The sequence below is a fragment of the Mchenga conophoros genome, linkage group LG7 (genome assembly GCF_057382185.1).
Source record: "Mchenga conophoros isolate Kocher_MC1m ecotype Shallow Benthic linkage group LG7, M_conophoros_male_GT1.1, whole genome shotgun sequence".
NCBI classification, from domain to species: domain Eukaryota; kingdom Metazoa; phylum Chordata; class Actinopteri; order Cichliformes; family Cichlidae; genus Mchenga; species Mchenga conophoros.
Window position 1 is genome coordinate 34,797,544 of NC_140532.1, and position 16,771 is coordinate 34,814,314.

General features: G+C 39.2%; 1 protein-coding gene and 1 pseudogene across 1 annotated transcript in view; one reads left to right on the top strand and one right to left on the bottom strand.

Annotated features, from left to right (window-relative positions):
- cacna1bb (calcium channel, voltage-dependent, N type, alpha 1B subunit, b) overlaps nucleotides 1–16,771 on the top strand; it is a 220,402-nt gene that overhangs the window by 106,226 nt on the left and 97,405 nt on the right. Inside the window, exon 7 of the mRNA XM_085279031.1 lies at nucleotides 14,581–14,684. Within this exon, the coding sequence (XP_085135157.1) occupies nucleotides 14,581–14,684 (104 nt within the window). The remainder of the gene's footprint in view (nucleotides 1–14,580; nucleotides 14,685–16,771) is intronic.
- On the bottom strand, nucleotides 10,174–10,986 carry LOC146570542 (uncharacterized; annotated as a pseudogene).

The following is a 16,771-nucleotide window of genomic DNA, read 5'->3' on the forward strand; positions in this document are numbered from 1 at the left end:
TTTCTACAACGAGGCAATTCAAAGTAATTTAAGACAGAACAAGCAACAAAAAAGGGAGTAAGCTAAATTTGGAGATAGGAGATAAAATAAGTGAAGACTTCCAGAAATGGAAAAATACACTCCAGCTACACTTCAATGGAAGTTATGATGGAATACTCCCAAATGAACTTACAAACAAAAAAGTTAAAAGCTTTGATTTCAAAGAACTGAGAATTGCTTGCAGATAGCAGATTGAAGGGTTTTTTTTTTTTGTTTTTTTGCTGCTTCTCTGGGTTTAATTTTATCTCTGAATCATTTACTTCTTCTGCTCAAACAAAGGGTCTGACGTGTTATTTAGGCGTTGTACTATTCAGGTTATGTAAACTGGTGCTTAAAATTTAGGTCCGAGTCCATGCTGATGCTGAGATTTCTAGCACTGTTTCTCATCAGTTTGTCATCATCAATAGTGCTTTGTCGTGTTTTTTATTTTGTTAGATCTGCCCTTGTCTCCTAGTGTTTACCTTTTCACAGTGTTTCATGTGTTTCCTTCTCTTCCTATGTGGGCTTATTGAGCCTTGGTTAGACACATCCTGTTTTATTTTTCCTAATTTCTTTCCTTGTTTGCTTTTTCCTGTTTTACTTCCTGTCATTGTGTTTCCCCCACACACTGTCTTGTTAGTAGGGTTGGGCGATTGAGTCCAAAGTCCAGTCGTGGCATCGCCTGTGACGCTAATAGATCAATATCTACCCACTATGCTAGCACAGTCCACCCTTTATAACTACAAACACATGGGTGGCTGAGAAACAAACAAAGTTTATTTTTCACTTGCAGTATGAAGAAACATTTACACATTGATGTACAACACTGATTTTCTTTAGCCAACTTCAGTTAGTTAACCTAATTGCACAGCGAGAAGTTGTGATATTTACCAGCTCTTTAATTTTTTAAGTAAACTTATATAATCCTACTATAAAGGTTTAACCATAAGTTTTTCCCCTTTGTACAATATTTCACCTGTTACTCCTGCAATCTTTACCATGCCATCCTCACTCACTACCACATTTTTCACTAACAAAACAACTAATTAGATGACATAAACAAGCATCTCTACTGATGCGGTCACTTATACTGTTTTCACGATGATGATGATGATGATGATGATGATAAATCAGTGTTTATTAACTTCAAAGGGAGCAGAAGTCTGTGCTTTGGTTATATGTGGAGGTGTGGAATGAAACTGTGGCTTGGCAGATTTAATTTATTATGAATCTCAGAGTAATGATAATATTAATTTAATGCATCCGTGAGGAAATTAGCTGTCGCCAAATCACTTTGGCCATCTTCAATCCCTGATGTCATATACTTGTTAGTTTCCTTTTTTCTTATAGTCCTGTTTTCCTCATCCTTTATCACTCTTTTCTGTTTCTGTTTTCACACTTATTAGCCAGTCTGTTCTCCGGACCCTCTCCAGGATTTATTCCCCATATGTTTCCTTATGCCTTAGAGATACGTTTCTAAGTTCCTGTTCTTCCTATGCCCAGTAAAAAAAAAATAATAATAAAAAAATCAAATCTGTTTATTTTTGCTTAAGCCTGTCAACATCTAAATCTTGCTTTTGGGCCCAAATTACAAACTTATCTCAAAGAGTAAGTGCTGATATTACCTTGGAGCATAACTTTAACTTACCTTTCTCTCTTTTCTTCTTTGCAGTCTAATGTTTAACTGAAGTTAACTCAACTATAGTGGAGTTACATAGTTCCGTCTTTTGGGACTAAAATATATCCTTAGTCTTGTCCATCAGTATGTATTAATGTTTTGGATTTAGTTCTTTTTCCCATGAATAAATACACCTTACACTAATTAAATCTTAGACTACTTTTTTTTCAACATCACACTTAAACAACATATGTTCCCATTAGAAGGAGCTCGCTTAAGGCCAAATACTGCATCAGTAGTTTTGTAATGAACTAAATTAATATAGCCACTGGCCTTGGTTGCCATATGCCCTGTATTAGCTCTCATGCTGTGCATGCAATGTGGTTTAATCTCATTGCTTAGCTCCCCAAAGACTACACTTAGTGAACTAATCATGTGTCACATACACATGTGTAATAAATTCTTACAGTGAAAGCTAAATTTTAACACAATAGCATCCCTGTGATAATTGCAACTTCATGCTTTTTAGGATTTGGTGAGGTTAGTGTACAAAAATTCATAAAGTTTACTTGCAAAAAAGCCTTTAAGTTATGATGCTGTAGGGAAGGGGTGTGAAACATAAGGCCTATCCATCCACCCATCAATCCATCCATCCATCCCCACTTCTCCCACTTCTTCTTTCTACAATTCATAGTTGCAAGGGAGCTTGAGGCTATTCTAGATTATTGGGTTGTGAGGCTTAGTAGACTCGGAACAGATCACCAGTCTGTCACAGGGTGAGACAGAGAAACAAGCATTTGCATTTTTAGCACATTTAGATTCACCAGTGGATTAACAACAAAATAACAGAAAAGTTCCTGTTTTTCCACTATATATAATTCTACACATTTATCATGTAGTTTCACTTGTCTGACCCATTTGAGATCAAAGTGGGCAGTATGTGGCCCACTATGTAAAATGAGTTTGACATCCCTGCTGTAGGGGTATTTATTCTGCCTTTCACATCTCAATTTGGGCCACAGCCGCCCCATGCCAAATCATGCATAAACATAAGCTAAGTGGTATTAAAAAAAAATAAAATGGAAGTGCAAAATATGTTTTATTATTAAAAGAAACTGCTTTCAAAAGTATAAAAGTGTGAACAGTTGTTCTTGCTCCAGGAATTATTGCATTTGTATTTGTAGATATTCCCCTTTTGTAATCCAATATTTAGAGGAGGAAAGTATTTAATGGAGTCTAGTAAGATTTTTCACTAAGGTTTGGCAGTTTACTTCCAGTTGCGTCATTATGCATACAAAAATAATTTTTATCACTTTTGTGCTTGACGGGTCTGCAGTATGTCCCGCCCAAAAGAGAGACCTTTCTGTAAAAGGGAGAGAATTTTCTCTGCTTGTGTTTACTTGTATAACAACAGAAAATCTCCATGGAAAGACAGCAGGATGAAAGCTTGAGCCTTCCCTGGATGTTATCGTCTCTAACCCAAGTCTAATTTTGTATATTTTATGTTTATAATATTATTTTTTTTGTATTGTCAGAGTAATGGAGAGAATAATTCATCACAAGATGCGTATATGCTGCGGATGGCTGTGAAGATTTTTTTTTAGATTGAACAGCAAGGTGTTTAGTGTTTTAAGTTTACCTTCACATTTCTGCAAGTGATTTGCCACATGAAAACTGCAGGGAGCACAAAAGCAAATGTGAAGAGCTAGATTAATATCCAAATATTGCAGGTATCAAGGAATGTCCCTTTTGTTCCTAACAGATAGCTGTGTGTCAGATTATTTTCATTCACTTGAATTATTGAATTATTTTCGAAGTCAATCGCTCTAACTCAGTGCTGTTTACTGTTATTTGTCCCGTCCCAAAATGCAATAAGAACTTTTCAGAATTTCTAGCTGGGATTATGCCTAAATACGATCACATTCTTATTGTGGGAGATTTTAATGTACATGTCTGCTGTCCTGACAAACCTCTGGTACCGGCAGGCAAGGAGAGAAGGACCCAAAATGCAGGTTTCAGTGAGGCAAAGTAGAACTCAAAGTAACCGCTTTATTAGCAGGTTGCCGGTAAACAGCGGACCAACTAAACTGGGAAAATACAAACTAACAGGCAGATACACACGGACGGAAAACAGAGTACAGAATGAAGGTGAATAGACATTAACGATGCGACAGAGAACAAAGGTAACACAGGGCTAATATACATACGGCAGTAATCAAGGGATGAGGCACAGGAGGGGAACACACCTGGGAGAAATCACAGCTGACGAGACAGGGGAATAGTAAACCGAACACACTGACACCAGACACGAACCTCCAAAGTAAAACAGGAAACCAGAAACAACTTACGAGGAAGCAGAAGACGCTGCACTTAATCTAGAATAATAATCAACACTATAGAAACATACCAAAATATAAAGAACTGAAGAAGCTGGGTCAGAATGATCCAGAACCGTGACAGGCCCAATCTGTACCTGGTCTCACACATGAACATGGACAGACACTAAACCTGGTCTTGTCGCACAGCTTGGCTGTGTCTAACGTGGAAATCTCTGACTTATTCTCTGACCATATGCCTGTATTATTTGATGCTGTGTTTTCACACACTGCCGTTCAAACCAGCGCTATTGTTTGCCACTGTCGGATCATTAACCCTTCCACTGCTGCCCAGTTCTCCTCTGCCTTTAGCCAGCTGTCTGTCCCCGCTGATCTCACTCCCTTGGGCACAGAGGACCTCAGTTCCTGGTTTGAATCTTCCTGCCAAACTATCCTGGACTCTGTGGTACATTTAAAACCAGGCAGCCCAAGGCTAAAACTGAGCCTTGGTTTAATGACACCACTCAGGCTTTGAGGAGGGACTGTTGTAGAGCTGAATGCAAATGGTATAGGGACAAATTGCAGGTGTCTCTTCAAATCTTAAAGGACTGCTGGAGTCTCTATCAGGATATTGTCAAAGAGGCTAAAAGGGAATACTTCTCCAAGATCATCTCCTCCAACAATCATGATCCACGTGTGCTATTTAACACTATTGACTTAGTTTGAAATGCTCCACAAAGTGGCTGTTTGAAGGCCTCTTATAACTGGTTGCAACTACGCGGGCTCTCATCTCTGCCCCTGAGTCTGACCCTCTATCTTAATCCCTTGCTCTGCTGTTTTTGACCAGTTTGAGCCTGTGACTCTTTGTTATTTCGAGGATGTGGTTGGCCATCTGAGGCCCTCCAGTTCTCAAATGATCCTGTCTATCCTTAAGGTTTTAAAGATATTTTGCCAGACATAGGGCACAATTTTCTTACTATTATAAACAGCAGTTTAATATCTGATGTAGACCCTGCTAATTTTAAGAATGCAGTAGTACAAACCCTGCTTAAGAAAGACAGGCCAATCTCCAAGATGCCTTTTCTGTTTAAAATCCTGAAGAAAATAGTATATTCCCAATTGATTGATTTTTTTAAAGTGAGAATGGTACCCTAGAGGTCTTCCAATCAGGTTTTAAAAACCTCCATAGTACTGAGTCAGCACTCTTAAAGGTTTTTAATGATATCTTTCCTACCTGTGATTCTGGTAATCATGTTGTTCTTGACTTGACTCCTTGCTTTTGACACTATAGACTACAACATTTTGCTGTCTCATTAACACCATCTTGCAGGCATTCGTGCTACTGCTTTGAATTGGTTTAAGTCTTATCTTTCTGACAGAACTTTTAGTGTTAACTTTTTAGGGTCCCTTTTCACTGTTCTTCAGTGTGGGGTCCCGCAGGGCTCAGTTCTAGGGCCTCTGCTTTTTTCATTCGGAACCATCCTTGGAAGGCCTGGAATATCCTTCCACTGTTGTGCCGACGACTGCGGATTTATCTGCCTCTGGATCTGAAGGATGCCTTCTCTATTAACCCGTTTCTGGCATGTTTAGAAGATATTAAAACTTGGATGGCCCTAAACTTTTGAAAATGTAAATCAAGGAAAACTGAGGTGATTGGGTTTGGTCCTAGCGGACCCCTGATTTGCGACCCCTGGCAGAGTATTGTTACTTTTGTACTTGTAGTGTACTTGTTGTTACTAACATGGGTTTTAAGATGGACAGTGATTTTAAATTGGACACAAAAATTAGGGCTACTGTCAAGTCGAGTTTTTATAATTTTATTTACTTTATCCTGGAGGTACCCAGGTCTCTATTGTTGCTCTTAACCTCTGGAATAACCTGCCCCTGCACATTAGAGAGGCCCCTTCATTGTCCATTTTTAAAACACATCTTAAAATCCATTTTTATTCCTTAGCATATGATGCAGTTTGACCTGGAATTTTTTTGTTTTAATTTAAGTTGAATTATTATTATTTATTTATTTTTTAATGTATGTGTTTTTCTTTGTTTTTTGTTTTTTTGTAATGTCAAATGTACAGCACTTTATTTTCAGCTGGGATTTGTCTGAAATTGCTATATAAATAAATTGCTTGCTTGCTAGCTTATAAAAACAACACAGGATCTCTCTGCATCTGATAATTATTTTCTGTATTAGACATATTCCACAGCTCTTGTCTTTTATCTAAACTGTTGGTGGTCATCTAGTGACTGCTGCCCCCACCTCCTCACCCCATCAAGTTGCCTCAGTGTCTGACTCATGATTTCACCCCTCTATCAGCACATCTGTTCTTCCCTTTAAGTCTGATTTTCCCAGGTTTTTCCAGTCCATGCCTAAAACCCACTGACACTTATTTTTGTCAGACTACAAGCATCAAGCTGTTCTTAATGGATTACTTACACCCTCACCAGGTCTGCTTGTTTGAGGCACTGGTGTTCATAGGTTCCATTGGCAATTACTTGAATGGAGTGGCTGAGTGTGTGCCAGCAGAACTTTACATTTTTCCCTCTAATTTGCCCCGCTTAGCAAATCTTGCCTTCAATATAGATGGAAGCACAGATGTGCCTCACAGTGCCAGAGGCTGCTTGTTGATATATAGAATAGTGAGTGGATCACACCCTCCATCCAGAAGTGATAAAGGATAAACTGATGTGATGGATGTCTTTCTAGGATGCCCAGGGGCTTTAACAGGTCTTTTCTTTCCTTTAGCAGCGGTATTGATTTTACCTTGGCTGTCTATCTGTCTGTACATACCGGATGTTTTTATGTCTTTGTCATCATGACAAAATGTGCCCACAACTACAATGGGATTCAACACAAAGACTATTTTGAGCACTTTGGACCAAGGGACGCTGCATCCTCCCTGGCTAACAATAATGAGCATACTCTGGCTTGTCCGCCTTTCTGACTCTGGTCATTTGTAAACTGAAATTCATGTTTTATTTAGTATGGCCAAAAGCTAGTGATTGACCCAAAAAATTAATTAGGAAAGTTTTTACTGAAGAGACAGAGCAAGGGAGCCAAGGGATTTTATACAACCAGAAGTCGTTTTGTTTTTTTTTTTAACCAGTGAAGTCGCCTTCTGGTGACCACTAAATAGAATGGAGATTTAGGGTATTTCTACATTGCTACCACTTTTAAGATGTAGAAGCCATTTCCATCTTGTGTTTTATCTATGACACCCACACTAGTCCATGTTCACGTGTTATTTGTTTTTGTTTTTTTCTGAAAACTGCAGCAAGTCCAGCCCAGCGGAAGCTCCAGTAAAAAAACATGATGGGGATGCAGTGACAGCACTGTTGGGTAATGAAAAATGAAACAACCAATGTGGTGACCATAAACCTCAGACTTCTCTGGAATCATCACAAATATTTCATATGTTTAGTTTCACTCAGTCACATTAGTCTACATTTGCACATCTATTATAATCTTCTTTTGAAGTTCCCACGTCAGATCTTTAACATCTTTTGCCCAATTTAACCCCTGCCTTTTCTTCTCTCTCACTGTCTCCAAACGTGCCATCCCCCTCTTCTCTTCCTTTGTCTTTGGCCAACAGTACAACAGTTTCTACTGGTACCCTGTTGACTGGAGGCAGTCATTAATGATCCAAGCCCAGACTAATCCAGTATTACCAATGAGCCACACATTCAATTTGCAAAGAATTTACGCCAAGTTCACAATTTTACACCTACCAGATTGAATTATAAAACACAACTTTTTGGTAAAGTGATGAAAAGAGAGTCTGTGGCAGTTTAGAGTTTTTTGAGTTGTAACTAGGGCTGTGCGATATGACCAAAATCTCATATCCAATATAAGAATTCTATCGTCCCGATAACAATATAAATCACAAAAATGTAACATTTTCTGTAAATTCTTTAAACTTCAGGCAGCTCGACTTGCAGGAAGTGTTTCCAGCTGCGTGTCATGTAGCTGGAGTCGAGTGTTTTAACAGATGCATGAAACTATACATTTTTAGACATAAGTTGTAACGGCCGCCGTTTTCTTTGTGAGTATTTATTACACGGCGTGCTGCGGGGAAAAGCCTGTTCTAACGTTTGAGTCTAAGGTTTATTTTTTAGCACCTGGCGGCTCTTTTTTACTTCTCATCCGTAATTTCAGTTTATTTTGAAAAGTCTCAACAGGATCTTGAGCTTTATTGTGAAACGTTTATGTGGAACATAAACAAGCGGACACGCGATGCTGTTACCGTCGTTGTTGCTAACCACAACGCATAAAAACAGGCGCTTGTCCGTCCGTAGTGTGGTTATATAAAATATACGAGAAAGAGAGAACTTTAAGAAATTAATATAGCCACAACAGTGACCATCAAAACGATGAAAAAATATTGCCGTAAACAGTTTATTTTGCGACACCACGAAACAAACAATAGCGTAAAATGAAACCATAGATGTTTTTATATTGTCATCCGATATATATCGTTATATCGAACAGCCCTAGTCGTAACTGTAATCAGAGTTTTTAGAAGACATTTAGAAGACACTCTGTAACTGCCACGGTAATAAAACTGACCTCAGTGCATCATATTATGTATCACAAGCCTGCAATATACTACTACAGGTGAGCAATACATCAAAATGAAGGCTGAGTTTAAAGATTGCCAGTCAAGATGACCTCTAAATGTTTGAACCTTCTTTTACTTGCAATATTTGGCTGGTTAGGTTAAAAAAAAAAGGAGGTAATTTCTGAAACCTATTACTTCATGCTTCACTGAACTCAACTGATTTGAGTGGAAGAGAAAACATGAAAGGAAAATCTTGTAAGGTTTATACCGAGAGAATTTAACTAAAGGTGGAGGGAAAAGAGATGCAGAGAAAGACATGAAGATTGAGTGATAAGATGATGAGACGGTGATGAAATGCTGGAAATGCTGTAAAAGATACGATGCCGTGCAAAGCAGCGAAGCTTCCCTCAGCCATTTATCCTGGTGTGTGGGCGGCTGCTTCTCTGACAGCCGAGACAGAGGGTGTGCTTCTGTACATTTGTGTGCGTTCTTCTCACATTCTCGGGTGCATAATATACATCTCCTGCCTGCTGATTCAGCCGCCCCGAACCTCCCATCACAATTACAGCCAGTATGTGGCAGCGCCGCGACACTGACGTCTGCAAAAAGTCACCGGCCTCAACAGAGCCCATCAGTCGGCAGGTCTGTCCCGAGCTAACAGGCCGCTGTGTGGGTGCTGACTCCCAGAATCGCCTTTGGGGAAAGTAACATGACTATTATCCCCATTGTAGCTCAGTCACTGTGAAGTACAGTGTCATTTTGGGACATAACCAGTGTAATAAAACATCCAACTACACATAGCTGATGTATTGGAACCCTGTAAGCCTCAGAAAATGGGGGAGAAAAAGCCTTACAGCTTACATGAGGCAACATTATAATTCAGTAGGAATCATATTTTAGCTACCTGATGATTCAGTATTTCCTTCTCATTCATCATAATAATCTTTTGATCTGGTTTTTGTGTTGCGTGTCTTGAAACTGAACCGAACCGTAAATATTAACTTCGCAAATCCAAAACCAATACCTTACAGTTTTTCTCAAATGCTAAAACACATTTCACAAACGTTTCCACCATGTTCCCCAATGTCTAAATACAACACCCTTTTCTAAAGCTACATAAACACAACAAAATGTAAACACTATACACATCATTACACACTACAGCAAAAGAATTGAAAACACAATGCTCAATTTGTGAGAAGGTTCTTTTCATAACTGCCAATGCATATTTTTAGAAACTATACAGTAACGAATCGTCGTAGATCTCTGTGGGGGATTAGGCATTTAGATTTGTGAGTTTCATATGAAGAGTATAAATCCATAGAAAATCCTGCATGTACGTACACTACTGTAACACAACTCAATGCAAAAACAGAATCTATTGCACACAACAGTACTCTTGAAAACATGATCAGGGTGTGAAGATTTTTTATTTACGTTATTCACACCACACACACACCACAATCACTGTGCGGCATCATGTCGCTGAGCTGCATCGAGCCACATCATCTCATCCACATCGCAGGCTATATTGTCTCTCGCCAGGCACCGCGGGAAAAACACCCTGGAATGGCGAATCCATCCTTGGAAGGCCTCCGCTGGGATGTCAACACAGGCCAGCTCCATTGCCCTTAGGAGGTTCTCTCTTGTGTATGGCTGTCTGTCATACACCTTCCATCTCCATGATGAGAAGAACTCCTCTATAGGGTTCAGGAAAGGGGAGTAGGGTAGCAGACAGACGTTTAAAAAGTGGTCACTGTTGGTGGTGAACCACTCTCTGATTTGATTTGTTCTGTGGAAGCAGACATTGCCCAAATGATCACATAAATGTGATGTGCGGGCCCAGGATGGTGTTGGTGGTGGTCCAGGAGGATGTGTTTTAGCTCCTCTAGGAAGGTGAGGAGACGTTGGGTGTTGTAAGACCCAAGGACAGCATGCCGGTGGACAAGCCCCTTCGAACCCATGGCCGCACAAAAAGTAATATTATCCCCCCGTTGGCCAGGGACCTCAGCGATGGCTCTTTGGCCAATGATGTTACGGCCTCTTTGCCTTCGTTTCTGCAGGTTGAAGCCAGCCTCATCCAGGAAGAGGTACTCATGAGGTCTGGCCATCGTGTCCAACTGTAATATCCTCTGTGAAAATGTGAAAGTGCACAGGTGTTCAGAACAACAGTCAATCAGGTAGCACAGTATTGTCCAGAAGTAATATAGGCCACTGAGCAACACAGTATGTCCACTAACTGTACTGTGAACATGGATGTATACTTACTTGCACATACTCGTAACGTAGGTCTTTGTGTCGCAGAGTTGCGCTCAAAGGGAACCCTATAGACCTGTTTCATCCGCGTCTTTTTGCGCCGGAGAACTCGGTCTATTGTGGCCAAGCTGACATCGTCAATGCTCTCAAAGTTGACATTATCGGCAATGACTTTGTCTCTGATCTCCCGGAGTCTGATGAGGTTGTTCCCACGAACCATATCCACAATGAGGGTTTCTTGTGCCGCTGTAAATATGGCAACCCTCCCACCTCTATGTGGCATTCTTTCAACTCTGAAGAAAGAAACATGTGTTGTCAATTGACATGTGTTAAAATACAGTCACAACTGATTTGAAACCAATAGACTACTTTCACAGGTTTGTAAAACTGTATTGTGACAAAGAAAGCAATCGAGTACAATACCTGGTGTGTTGTCTGAATGCCCTGATAATGGTGGCCACGGTGAACCTACTCAGGTTTGGATGGACTCTTAGTTAGGGCTGGGCAATATGGCCTAAAATTCATATCGCGATATAATTTGAAGCATGTGCGGTAACGAGATATATCACCATATATTCTTTTCTTCTGTATAACGTATTTTCCACACTATAAGGCACACTTAAAATCCTTTTAATTTTCTCAAAAATCAAGAGTATGTATGAATTCTGGTTGTGCTTACTGACCTCGAACCGATTTTGGCGTGCAGAAATCTGTTAAAAAATATTTTAGTACAACTTTGGTAAGCCACACTGCTTGATGGATTGTCAGAGCATTACGGCTGCCGTAGTGAGGAGCTTTGCGGAGTAATCTGGGTCCAAAACTCCGTCTGCTTCAGGTCATAAAGTCAAACGAACACTAAGAGTTAAAAACGGTCTAAATTCTTTCATCTTTAATTAAATCATCAGAATTGCTGCTTTATCGGGTGTAACAATTAAGTTTTACATCCATGAAAACAGAATTTATTAAATTTAACGGAGTTAGAAGTTAATAGGAAGTTAGCTCACTAGTTTCCACCTAAACATAAAATACCATGTTCTGACTGAGAGATTTTTGAAACTAATTCAAACGTACAGCTCTGCTACCACTTCCAACATAAATGAAGACAGAAAACTAAACAGCAGTGGCGTTTGCAGGGTTACTGAAGTTGGACTACCTGGTATATAATGTTGTGCTACGTGATTGCTAGCGACACAGCTATGTTAGCATAACATTAGCACAGTGAAGCTGGAGGATGAACGCCAACTTTTTTCCCACTCGATAAAAGTTAACGTGAGGGATTCTGGTGGTCAGGGACAAATGCAATCGCATAGCAGGATGCTATACACGGGCCAAACTTCAGTCAGGAGAATAACTGAGATTATTCATCCACAAAACGAGGCTAGTTATTAATATACTGCAACAACATGGGAATAGAACAGCTGCGAGAAAATTCAGCATTAATGAATCAATGTTACGGAAGTGGAGGAAGCGCAGTTTTTGGCTTTCCCCATATTTCAAAAGTGCTTCATCTCTTTGCTATGACTGTGGCCCGCCATAATTTGCAGATGATAATGGTTTTAGCCGCTGCGATGCTTTCGACCAAAACAGGCGCAGCTTGATGACATCATCAACATGCGCTATCGCGATAGAGCGATATACTCAAAATCTCTATCGTTGGCCAAATTTATATCGTTTCTATCGTATATCGTTTATATCGTCCACCCCTACTCTTAGTCCTGCTTCAGCCATTGTCATGCCATGGACAATGACTGTTGCTCGCATCTCGTCCGTAATGATGGTGCGAGGTTGTCTTGCTCTCCCTCCTGGGCCTCCTCCTCTTCCTCATTGGCCTGCTCCTCTTCTTCCAGGGCCAGCTCTTCTCCCTCCTTTGCATCGAATTCCTCTTCCCCTGACTCTGCCTTCATCCATTGTGTTTGTTTGGACTCTTCAGCATACTGTGCACTCTGAACTTGCTTTTATACATGTGATCACAGCATTAGCAACAGGTGTCTTCAATTTTGAGTCGTTGTGTGTAATGAATGATGCCAGGTGTGTTCATTGTGTTCAGATATTGCTGACTGTGGCAAGCATGTTGCATTACATGAGCTTTCATTTGAGAATATGAGTTCTTTTGCAACTTGTGTTTTAGCAAGGAAAGATGTGTTTAGATTTATGACAACGGAGGATTGTCTCCTGTGAATTGTGTCTTCATGTGACATGTGTTTATGATATTGGTAAATGATGGCTAGATTTAGTAAATGTGTTTAGACAACTGGTCATTTTGTTTAGAGGATTGGCTTTTGTGTTTTAGCATTTGAGAAAAACTGTAAAAACGCTAAAATAATGGTTTATCATCTAATCTGAGCTGTTGAGACAAACTCGTTTTACTTTACTGATAAAAATAACTAAGGAAATGATCTAACAATAAATGAGGAAAGTCCAAAAACTCGGCATTAATGACTGCATTAATATGAACACAGTACTTCATAATCACAGGATCCTATAGAGTAGTAAGTGTGTGTGTGTGTGTGTACGTATGTACCATGTTTAGATATTTTTGTGAGGACCAAAAATGGGAATGCTAATATGTGGGGACCAAAAGTCCCTTATGGGGGAAAAAATACCTGTCCCTGAGTTTGAAGGTTTTAGTGTCAGAGCTATAATTAGGTTAGGGTTAGGCCATGGCATTTATTTTCTATGGTTAGGGGAAGTGGCTAGGTAATGCTAGAGAAAGCATGCTAGGGATGGCATAATGTCAATTGGATGTCCCAACTAAAACATGAAAACAAGTGTGTAAAAACAAGTGTGTGTCACAAATCACAGAGCAGACAGAACTAAATGACCATAAGTGTAGATCCTAATTTTTTAGCTTTTCTTTTATGTTTCATTGTGGGTCTGACCATCTGCACTAAGCACGGAAACACTGGAAACACAAGTGAACATCTGAGGCTGGTATCTCAGCAGATTAATGCTCGTGATTTGGATTTCAGCCGTCAGATATGCATCTAATGTTCAGGGATCTAATTATTATGTTTGTGTTGTCTGCATTTTGCACCTACCTGATATCAGTTGGTGCCGTGTGCCTTCTTGGACTGGTGATCAGTTTGTGTTTGTGTATTTGAAGTGAGAATATAGAGTCATTTAAATGCTCTGTTTCTCTGTTTGTGTAGGAGCAATTTATTTTTAAAATATAGGTTTCTGTTTGGCATTGATAGAGGACCGAGTTATTTGCATGAGGAACATTAGCTGGGCTGTTTTGGGGGACCCCATTGATATGATAGAGTGTTGGGTTGTTGTTTTTTTCAGTGTTTTGTTTTATTTAATTGAAAAGTTGTTTTTCTGATGAGGCAAGTAGGCAAAAGTTCTTGTTCTGTCAGCCACAGTAGTGAAAAATACATTTATATTCAGAGCTGTGGATGAAAATTTGAAAATAGTTTGAAGAAAAGCAATAATACAGAACCAAGTTTATTCAAAACTTTATTCATTAACTTAGTAAAGTGTAGTTACTACCTTACACTGAGCATGCAGTTTAATAAGAAAATGAACAGTCAGCCCAGGTGTCCTTTTGCACTTCTTTTTTCTTTGATTTTTTGTTTTATTTATGAGTTTAATTAAATGAATGAAATTAGAATTTATTTATTTGTACTCCCACTGGAAATAAAAGCTTTGCACATTTTTTTCAGAGTTTGGCAAAGACACTGAAAATGTTCTTGGAGCTTAACGTATACAAACTTTAACTTAATTTGATTTTGAGAGTGCATCTCACAACAAAGCACAGAAGAATTAAATCTACATATACCAGTACTAATGCTAATATTGTTTTCTGTGTGTCCAGACCAATGACGTCGCAGGAAACACTTGGAACTGGCTTTACTTCATCCCTCTCATAATCATCGGCTCCTTCTTCATGCTTAACCTGGTGCTTGGTGTTCTTTCTGGGTAAGTCATATATTACAGGTAAACCTAAAGGGTGAACTGTAGTTATATATTCTCTTCTTTACGATCATTATGTTGTTTGCCTTGTTTGAAATCACCTCTGCCCCTGCTGTTTTTGTCAGGTTGCCAGTTTCTTTCACTGAATTTCAGCTTCTCACAGTCTGTGTCAAAGGATGTGCCAAAATGAAAGAGTGAGACAAAAAGTCAAAGAAAACTAACTTTTAATAAGTCAATGAACAAAAGAAGCAAATACTAATACAGCAGAAACCCCAACTTACGAAATTAATTCATTCCCAAGGGTCTTTCGTAAGTCGAAGCACTCATCGTGCCTTTTGAGTGAACGATAGGCTAATTGCTAACTGCAACAACAATACGTCGTTCAAGTGGAACAGCGAAGCGCAAGTATGGAAGCCAAGGGGGTTGTCACATGATTCGGAAGGCACTGTGGGCCTTCTGGACTCAGCCAATCAGAGCCAGCAGATTTCGTTACACGGGCATTTTGCTGTAACACGGGCAGAAATATTGCCGTTAAGTGCCTTCATAACTTGAATTTTTCGTTAAATGGGGCATTCGTAAGTCGGGGTTCCACTGTACTTGGACAGGAACATGTAGCACATGAAGAAAATGAACACAGGGATGACAAACTGTGTGTGTGAGTGTGTGTTGGGGGCAACTAAGAACTAGAGATTGAAAACGCTAAATATAGAATTTTACCAACTGCTAAAGACTTGTGCCCATGTGTCCCTTGTATACAGTATGTATATATTTTTGGTGATCTTATCAAAATTTCCACTAAATAACTTAAAATTTTGAGTTACATATTTCAAGATTTTTTACTTACTCAGAGGTAGCTTAAAATTTACATATCTCAGAACGTAAGCTTTTTTCTCAGTAGTGCAAAAATAAACTTCCATACTGATGTTTGGATCCTCTCATCACATCCATATGACAGGAAATGCTGCAAGCTAATAAGCAGTAAATGGAAGTCTATGTCACTTAAATTATGTGAATGTGTTAGTGGATGCGTTTCTATTAGACTTCTTGAGAATATTTTATAATCTTTAAAAGGACATTAAATTAAAGCTTCTGGCTGTTTCGGTGGCCTGTATGTACAAATAAGTATTTTAGGGCCACATTGTAGCTGTTTATAGGAGCAGCAAAAAATAAGATTATCTTATGGCTTGAAACTGAGTGTTAATCAAGTAAATCAACAGAATATTCAGCATGCTTTTCTATCATCTACTGCTTCTCCTTTTCACCTTCTTCCTCTCATTGTCTTTCCCTGTCTTGTGTAATGAAAAGCCTGTGCTCGGTGGCTTTAATCATCCTGGTCCTCTGCACTCCTAAAGGCAACGTCTGTCCATCTCATTGTGTCTATGGTCACAGAGAGCCCTGCCTCACCTGCCGTGACTCACGGCCTCTTGTCTTTTTAAACTCTTGATTAAAGCAAACATGTTTGATCATTAGTCTGGACGTCGTAAGGAAACGCTGCTTAAAATGAAGCTCTTGAGAAAAATGATGATCCAACAACAGCTAGCTCATATTCCTTCGGTGAAATGATCACTTTGCCCTCTCATCTTCCTGGTTTTCATGAAACTATTAAAAACTATGAACTGTTCAGTATTCCAAATCATGCTTCCTGATGACTGTGTGCCACCAATCCATTAACTTACATTAACTATATACAAGGCATAAATAGTAAAGTAGAGGAAATCAACAAGGTAACAAAATCCTTTGAGCAGGCACTTCTAATGCTGGTCAAAGGCTGTTTGTTAATCTTTTCTTATCTTATTATCGCAATAACACAAGTGAAAAGTCAGACATACTCTAGCACTACTAAGGTTGAATAACTTAATCCCTGAAATGATTCTACTACAGAGGTTGTGAAAAAAAAGATGTCATATGCATACCGCTGCTTTCAGTCTTTATGTTAAGCTAATAGCCTGCTGCTTATAGCTTCATATTAGACCTTAAAACAAGAAAGTTGTGTGCGACAACTGAAAACTGAATAAACATGCTTCCTAAAACAGAACTGAGGAAAAAATACCATATCATACGATTCATTGTTTTCTCTACGTGAAGTGCATATG